General features: G+C 35.0%; 1 protein-coding gene across 2 annotated transcripts in view; it reads left to right on the top strand.

Annotated features, from left to right (window-relative positions):
* Positions 1 to 9698, top strand: part of LOC127959861 (neuronal growth regulator 1) — a 110521-nt gene that overhangs the window by 71381 nt on the left and 29442 nt on the right. The window contains exon 7 of one of the 2 annotated variants that reach the window (XM_052559263.1): positions 5085 to 5126. The exons of the other annotated variant lie outside the window; for it this stretch is intronic. Within the exon in view, the coding sequence (XP_052415223.1) occupies positions 5085 to 5126 (42 nt within the window). The remainder of the gene's footprint in view (positions 1 to 5084; positions 5127 to 9698) is intronic. 2 annotated transcript variants of the gene reach the window in all.

The raw sequence follows: 9698 nt of genomic DNA, 5'->3' as shown, positions 1-9698 counted from the left end.
AAGAAGCTTTCAGCCTCCCTTGATAAAGCCTCCACATCTTCTGCAGGCACCAGCTAATGGAAGCCTTGTTCATTTGTTATGCCTATCAATCATAACCTCAGTGTCATCTTTTCATATCTTGCCTTTTCTTCTTGTCCTGGTTTTTCTTTACCGCTCTTACTGAGTATTGCCGGATGTTGTTGTCGTGGTTACCATACTGTGACCCTGTCTGAGTCACGGGGTGGAAGCATATAAGAAGGGATGAAATGGAAGGTGAACTAGAACAGAAGATATGATGTCAATTTATTCTCATGAATATAGTTTTTCTTCAGGCTGGGAAACTCATGCATTCATCTTGCCGTTCAGCCAGCCCTCCTGATCCTATTCTTATTTCTCCATCAATCATATATCGGGTTGCCTTCCCCCCAAGCAACTCTACTTGCACTGTAAAGAACTGTCAAATACAGACTGTGCACAATTTATGCTGATACATTAAAGTGCTGTGTTAAGTGCACATGGATTATGAATCTGATTGGCTGGTACATGCACTATGATTTTCCAGTTTTTCCAAACGCTATTCAAACAGACTTCCAGATTTTAAAAAAATGTTGTCTTGTATAGCAATGTAAATTCTGGTTTACATTGCAACTAATCTGGAGAACAGCCAATAAAGATGTACGACTGGCATTTAAAGAGACTAACCATGTTCTGTTTCTTTCGGCGTTCAACACTGTTTGTGTCAGTCTTCATAATAGCTAAAAAAAAAAAAAATGTTTTAATCTATAAATGGATGTTATTGATGCAATCAGCCTAGCTAAATATAATAAGCAATGTTTATTTCACAGACAAGCCTAAATACAGTACAGTTATATTCGTGGATATCAAGTTTACTTGCTTGTAAGTGCCTCAAACAAAACTCTGGAATATCTTTCAAATTTGATGCCAGTGACTTTGAAAACTTCTGCAAATCTGGTGATTTGATCTTACTGAAAAGCGCTTATTGTATCAGCTGTGTAAACTCGACTTTGTGCCCTTAGTCCCAAAAGCGGCATAAAACCAGCCAATCAGATTAGAGCTTGCCAGACTGAAAAAGTGCTTTCCAGCTTTTTGTGCTTATGCATCAGACAGTCCAAGTGGTCTGTGGACGTGCCGTGCCATCTGAGCCTGAGATTGTGAATGCTATTACATTAACCCATTTCATTTCTGTTCTTTTGATGCGCATGCTATATGAGAGATTGTTATTATAATGCATTTTCTTGTTGAGGTTGCATTTTGTTGTCTTCATTTGCAGTGGTTTTGAAGCTCTAATGAAATTCAGTCCAGCACTGAAAAGGACAGCCGAACAGATGGACTGACATTTATCTTTCTCATTGACTTTTATCTTGTATTACAACAGTCATCATTTTGACATCTTAAAGGGTGCTGCCTCGCCATTTGTGCATTGAATGTGCAGCGAGCAGGTCCTTGAAAAATAAGGTGTTTGTGATGCAAAGAGTCTGTTTTGGCTATAAAACACCTCCTGTCCAGTCATTAATGGAGACAGCGGTTAAAACCGCCTGAAGATATAAGCAATCCTTGCGATGCCTCTGACCATGCATGAAAGATAGAAGGTTTAGCCGTTCAAGGATGCAGCATTGTTTTTCTTCATCAGTACTGTGCATTATGCTTCTGAAGATTAGAGAAAATTAGCCCCTTCAAATAATTCATTTTGACCTTCAAGTTTTAAAATCCATCTTTAAGAGGTTGGCGTAAAATAAATGAATTCAAGCACAGCTTGTAGTTTCGTTGTTTAATTCTCAGTCTCAGAGTGGTCTAACAATGCACATCAGATAGCACTCCACTCGAATCTTGGCAATTTAAGTCCCTGTGAATTGTATAGAAGATGGATGTTAATTTCTTTGGAAAAAGAAAATGGGAAAAATTAGATGTTATTATAAAATGAAATGCAATTCCTCCCACCATGATGATTTTTGTTTTCTTGCAAGTGAGAACAGAGGTCCTGCAGTGTACACATCAATCTGCTTTTACATGGATGCAATGCAGGCTACTGCTCTATACAGTACCTGAATATTACACGTCATGCAATACTGTAATATAAAGACTGAGAGCTCCACATGGAAATAAATTGCACAAATCACATTGTGGTGGTCATCTGATATTAACCGAGGGAGAAGAAACCTTCTTAGAGCTGCATGAAGATCATCGAAAAACTATGACTATGATGCATGATCTTTGTTTCAGAAGAACCATAGTTTTAGCAGAATTTAGATTCTCAACTAAAATTGCAATGTAGGCCAAATTTGGTGAGAATGAGAAACATAATTGTTTATAAATAAAAACTCTGAAAGGAAGCCAAGGATTTGTATCCATCCTAAAGTATCATTACTAAAGATGTATTTTTACGGAAATAATTAAGTTCTTGATTTTATTTATTTTTGCCTGAACGTATATATATATATATATATATATATATATATATATATATATATATATATATATATATATATATATATATATATATATAACTATATATATATATATAATGTTGAACATTAAGTAAAGTAAATAAGATAAACTAGTGAAAGTTTGTTTGATTTCTGAAATTTCACTGGCCAAAAGTACCTATGCAAACCAAGAATATATGCATCTATGTACATTTGTAAATAAATATGAGAATGTTTTATTATTATTATTATTAAATCTGTAAAAAATCTTTTAGTTTTGTTTTCTCCTCCTTCACTAAATTTGCTTTTATACCCTTTCTCTGATTTACAGAGAAATGTCAGTTTATTCCCAAAGCGTGCGCTGCTGTCAGTGGTGATGATTGCTCCAGGTTGCATGTCTGTGCGCTTAGCATGAACGCCAGCTGAAAGCTGCAACACACATCGTCTGTGTTTTGGCTTCACACACACACATAGTCTCAACCCTGCCCCTGAACCTGCGCACAGTAATGATGCGAACTGTCTCTAGGCGCTGTGATTTCAACTCCAGGGCTCTCAATCTAGCAAAGGCCTTACCAGAGAGAAGCCTCTGTTGAGGTCATTACACCCCTTAATCACAAAGTCACTCTTACTGTACGGAGTCACTGAAATGTTGATTTGAACAATAAAAGAAAAAACACAGATCCTGACTATTTTCTTGTTCAGTTCATCTCTACTGTCACAACAGATTTTGAAAGGGAAGGATAATACTTTTTACAAATGTCCAGATGGTTTGATTGTGACCTGAGTTCTTTATTTATTTATTTATTTTTTTTAAAGACCAGCATCAGTCATGCAACCACTTGTATGTTTTCATAGTAATATGTGGTTAATAAAATTTGATGAAGTTGGGCAGAAGTACATCTACATTTTGTTTAAAAGAAAACAAAGGAAAGACCTTTTTTAATAAAGCATTTGACAAAAGGAAGTTTGGTTAGTTTTAAATTATAGATAATAGATAAAAATGAGTTCAAAATTAAGATGCAGTAGGATATTTCCTGGTGATATAAAGGGATACTTTCAAAAATGCAACTTTTGTCATCATTTATTTATTGTTCCAAAACTTTTATGCATTCCTTTCCTCTGTACAATACAAAAGAATAGATTTTAAAGAACACTGTAGAAGTAACATTGGACCCCAATGACTTTCATTGTGTGCATGAAAAAGAGAGAGATAAATATCTTCTTTTGTGTTCCAAAAAATGAAAATTCTGTCATTTATTCACCCTCATGTCATTACAAACCTGTATGGCTTTCTTTGCAGCATAAAAGGAGATACATTTTGAGAAATGTGATTTGTGTTTCCTTTCTCTATATAAAATTAAATTGGTCAAGTCTGTTTTGTTACCAACATTCTAATTTTCTATTGTGCAGAAGAAAGAACAAAGTCATACAACAAGTAAGCGATGACAGAATTTTATGATTGAGTGAACTGTCCCATCACGCTAGAGTTTGTTTCATTCACTTCCATTTATACGTGCGGGACTGGAAACACAAACAAGCAGAGGGTTTCACCTTTCGATGTGTGTTTGGTGAACTCTGAACTCTGATCTACAAGTTCACATGTTTGGCAACAGACTTACTAACCTCTTGGTTCAATAGAAAACATATGTATTTTAAAGATTCATGTTGTGCATTGTTGCGGTAAATGGCATATTTTAACAATAGAATTTATTATTATTTGAGGTTTATGTATTATTTATGATAACAACCTTTAGTGTGTTTTGTTCACCTGTGTTTACTGTGCAAGGACACTTGAATGAACTTATGGGGAAATAAATTCATACATCTACTGAAGATGACCTTGAGGCCAGGTAGTTACCAGTAATGGCTTAGAAAAAAATGAAGTCAGCCACTTTTGTTTGCAGATGCCACTTGGTTTAATATTTTGTATCTAATGCAAGTGTCCACCATAGCTGTGGCTGTTGGATTCATTTTCCATTTTTTATATTTTACTGTTTTATGTATATGTACCAGCAAATAGAAAATGTGTTAGACATTCATGTTTCAGTTTATCTCCCCAAGATCTAGACGTACAGTATCCCCCCAGTTAAGTTTTAATTACCATCAGTTAAGTAACTCACTGGAAAATATAGAGCCTATATGAGATTAAAAATGGATTGACATTAAAGTCCTGCTTTTAACATTTCCCAAAAAGGGAGCTGGGGCAATTGAGAGAGTATGATATCTATTAATAATATGAAAACTATATTACATCGTCATGATTAAATGACTGTCTGCTAGGTGCAAATTAAATTCCATGTGTTAATTGAGCTGAGCTTCATTCCGGTCGGTTGAATTGAGTGATGCTCAGAAGCTTCTAATTTGGAGTATCAAAGATCAGCGATCATAATATGATTTGAAACCGACTCCGTTGAAAACCCCTTTGAACAGAAAACCCGACTAAACATTATATTTTGATCAAGATGATCAAGCTCAGCAGGGATTTGATTTATTTTGCGGTGTAAAGGGCCCTTTTACTGCCAGTTGACCACAGAGGCTAAATTTCCAAACCCTCTTTTCCAGTCTTTTCATGTTTTTGTTCTCTTTTCCCTTCGTTTGGGTCTTCGTTATGTTAATAATATATAAATGTCCTCTTTTCCCTCTCCTCTTCTTTTCCTGTAGCAATTATTGAATCCACAACAACTAGTGCTGTCTCAAGTCCAGGTCAGTATATGTCACATGCTGTACGCAGCTCAGTAAAGGATCCGAAATGCTGCACTAACCAAAAATGACCTCTTCTTCATTGCAATTTCTCCTTCTCTCGATTGGCCAGGATGCCTGCTGGCGTTCAGCTTTATGTGTCGTCACTTTATTTATTTATTTATTTTTTTCTAGGGCTGTCAATTAGTTATTTTTAAATAAAATAAATGGCATTATACATCAATTCATCCCCATCAGTGTTTGCTGAGAAAGTATTTGTAGCCATGACTCAGCTCCGAAAAATGTAATTTAGAACCTAAATATAAATTTGCATTTACAAAACAAAATACAATAATTATTTATTTATTTATTTACATAAAATGTTTTGCATATTTTAATATGCTATTCATTAAAACAAACTAGTTTTAGTATTTGTGTTGATAAAACTAAACATGTTTCCTGTATGTGTTATTTGTTAACATTTATGGCTGTTAAAATGAGTCAAACCTTTGGTTCATTCTCATTCTCAGTGGTTTACATTTCGAGTCTGACATTTCCAAAAGAGATGGTTCTCATTCCAGTGAATCACTGACTTGCAGTCTAAAAATCATCTTGACTGATTCTAAAATCAATCAGTTTAATAATTTAAAGATCCAAATAAAATAAAACATTTGTTAGTAAATAGGGTTGGGAACCGAGAACCGGTTATTATTCAGTTCTTATTCAGAACCGGTTTTGTGTTTTTGAAAAGAACCAGAACCACGGTCCTAAAAACCGGTTCTGTGTTCTGATGATTCGGCATTTCCCGTGAAGGACATTGTTTCCAATGACGTGCACTCCACAGATTTGCTGCGCTGCATCGTGTCTCTAACTGCCGAACATGTTTCCCACGACTGTACGCGCACCCGTGCCTTTGATAACTGTGCACGTCGTTTTTGTCTGACTGTGCATGATATGGCAGCATGCAGAACCTGCCGCTACTAAACTACATTATATCTGTCCCATATTGTCATTAATATACATACTGACTTCAACTTGGACCGCTAAATAAATAGACTCATATTGTTATGTACGTATGAGGGTTAGATTATTTCGTGTACAGGTCATTTCGAGAGTGATAAACAAAGTGATAGAAAATATTTATTTTGATTCATTTTAAATTTTTAAAAACATGGAAAGAAACAACTCACTGCATCACACCATCTCCTGACTGCATTATTATTTGTAAAATAGGGGCTGTATGGAGTGTGTGTATACGTACATGGTTATAAGTGTAACAGTTTATATTTCATTAATTTAGGGAAATGAACAAGTGTCTTAAACCTCATGGGACTATTTGGCCAACCAGCTTATTCCTGCTTGAAAAGCAAAATGTTATTGGTAGTGTAAATAACATCAACTTTGAAGCACATGCTGATTGATGGACTAGCATTACTCAACATTACTTACTACCTTCCAGCAACACTACATTCAATGAAGGTAAAATAGTACAAAAACATTATAATAGTTCATTTGAATGGAACTGGAATCGGAACCTGAATATTTGTATATCCTTCTGTTATATATGTTGAATTCTGACAATGCCAACCTTTAAATTATGTTGACAGCAAGTAATAAACACTATTGAGCATTGAGTAGTTGAGTATTGTGCATTTTTCCTTACCACAATTTTTTTAATAGTTGTTTAATGATTTTAATGGAGTCGGAACCGTTAGGCGGAAGGATTTGTATCCATCCTAAAGTATCATTATTAAAGATTTATGAATTTTACAGAACAGGAACCAGAAAATTTCGAACGATTCCCAACCCTATTAGCAAATTAGACATCGGTAAACACAGAGATCAACTTTAGGGCATTACTTTTAATAAGGTTATTTAAATTGACAGCCCTAATTTTTTCACTTGGTTTCTTTGTGTTTCTTTATTTTTTTTTATTTTTTTATTTAACTTTTGGCATTGCACAGTACAGCACTGACACCCTTCTGAGCGAGCACTGTGGCGTTATGGTGGGCACTGTCATGTGTAGCGCTGGGGCAAGTGGCTTTCCTAAATGCTGACTGCTTCTCTCTGGCTTCCTCATTCTCTGCTTTAGTGCGGGCTGCATGAAGGGCGGGATATTGATAATACGCCTCCTCGACTTCTCTCTTTTATTTGTTGTCTGCCATTTTCTCTCCTCCTGAGCAGCGACTGACTCCACCGTCTCTGAACATCTCTCACTATCTATGGCGTCACTGTGTTTTCGCTGTTGTGCTCCTTACTGAAATCACAGACCATGATATTCTCTTTCTGGGAGAGCGTGGAGTATGTGTGTGTGTGTGTGTGTGTGTGTGGGCCTGTGTGTATTAAAGGGATAGTTCACACAGAAATTCTAATTCTGTCATTATTTACTCACCTTCATGTTGTTTCAAACACATATGACTTTTTTATTCATGTATTTATGGAATTGCATTGGTTGTCGTTAGGTATATTTCCCCTAGTTTTGGATATTTAATTGTGCATTTTCTTTTATTTTCTTTTTACATTAAGATTACCTTTGCCATCATCCATGCTTACTTAATTATCTTTAAAAAACACTTTAACATTTTAACAACACTGTTAAATTTATTCTCTAAGAATCAAAATGTATATCCATTTCTTAATATATATTTTTAGAATGCATTATAGTGCTTGAATGCACTTGTTGCATTTAAAACATCTGATTACATGTTATGGTGTTTTGTTTTGTTTTTAATTTTATTTAGGCAAAATGGCATAGCATCTTAAAATATAATAGTTATTGGTACTAAACATGAAAATAATTATTGGCTTAAGGTATAACAGAATATAGAGTGCACTGTTGCTTATAGTGTTAGCACTATATCGCAAGGAATTGCTTATCATTATTTAAATTTTTCTTTTTTTTTAGTCTAAATTTTGTTTTTGTTTTTCATCAGTCAGAATGATGTAAAATAATATTTTAGTAATTGTTATGCTTGTGTTATTTACGATAGTTAATAAAAGTAAATGGTATGGTTTCATACATAACAGCCATTGGCCACCATGCTAGGTACTGCCAACAAAAAATCCATATCTGTCGACCACTAATCATAAGGCATCTGTGCTATATTGTGCTATTATAGTCTTCTGAAGCTTGCAATAGCTTTGTGTGTGGAACAGTCCAAAATAAATGAATGAGTTGATCCAGTTCAATGAACAAAATTTCTCCTTTTGTGTTCCATAAAATAGAATAATTCGGATTCAGACCAATATGATTGTGAATAAACGATAACATAGTGTATTTTTTTTTCTTTTTTTTTTTGGTTGGCTGGACTATTCTTTTAAGACACGCCTTTTAAAAGCCAGTGTGAAAATGTAATCCCTCAAATGGGATACATTACTTCCCCTAATGCTTTCTCTATAGCACATTTACAGACACAATGCACACACTAAAATGTGTGTGTGATGTGTTGTATTGCATGACCGTTCTTAGTAACCACAATGAGTATCATTCAGCGTTACAGATCTTAATGCATTTTCATACTCCATTTTACAGATATGCCTCTGTATTAGTAGGTATACCATTTATATGGAATGGATGTAATTAGCCATGGGGTCCTCTCACTGCCAGAGTTTAGACCTTTGCTAGTGTGTGGCCCTTAACTTTCATTTGATGCAACGCTTGCAGAACAAATGACAATTTCATGGTCCACTGCAGTAGCGGCAGTATCAATCGCTGAGATAAACTGTCTCGACGTCCCACTGTTCTTGTTTTGTTCCAACTTCCAAATTGTATTTCGAGTTAATTTTGTGCTGTCCTAGTTGAGTGACTTGGCCGAGAGAGGATAGTTTGAATTCCTTGCAACAGGTCCACTACTTATTTGACATCGAAAATTAATGAATTAATAAATGCTAATTATGTTTTGACATCTCTTCACAGGAGGGTTGGATTATGTGTATTCAGAAAGAAGCAATACATACGGTATGCAAACGCAATGATGTATAGAAATATATATGAGCATGTATAAGGGGAGACCGAGGCTAGTTGTCACGCAGGGAATTTAATTGGATTTCAAGACAAGGGTATTTTCTTGTAAATGTCAGGTGTGACATGACTTTCGTACTGTATGTTGTCATTTCTTAATTACAATATTTATCGACCGGTTTGTTTCTCATAATTCTTTTATTGATTGAATTAAGCTTAAAAAACTATGTTAGAATGGAGGTTCTATTGTGACAACTTATTGCCTGTGCCTTTTACCTGCACAATAACGGAGGAATTTAATTTAGACCTAATAGCTTTTTTGTAGTGAATACAAAAACAGAGGTTTGACTATTAGCCCCACTCTCCCCTATATATGAATAAAATTAAAGCATTGCACAATAGCTGTTAAATCCATTCTTTACTTTGTATGTGCGAGACAATTCATATTTGCTAGAATGGAAACAGGAGGGGATGTTAGATCTTTTCTGAACAGATGCTTGTCAATACCTACTCATAGTTTCTTTGTGTGATTTTGAAACATTTTTGGCCTTTCTTTACACATTTACAACTGCGCTAAAAATGGCTATAATTGACTGTGAAAATCAATCCCTAGTTCGCACGCAGTGTGCGCTTTT

The sequence above is a fragment of the Carassius gibelio genome, chromosome B6 (genome assembly GCF_023724105.1).
Source record: "Carassius gibelio isolate Cgi1373 ecotype wild population from Czech Republic chromosome B6, carGib1.2-hapl.c, whole genome shotgun sequence".
Classification (NCBI taxonomy): Eukaryota; Metazoa; Chordata; class Actinopteri; order Cypriniformes; family Cyprinidae; genus Carassius; species Carassius gibelio.
This window is presented reverse-complemented; position numbering and strand designations above follow the sequence as displayed.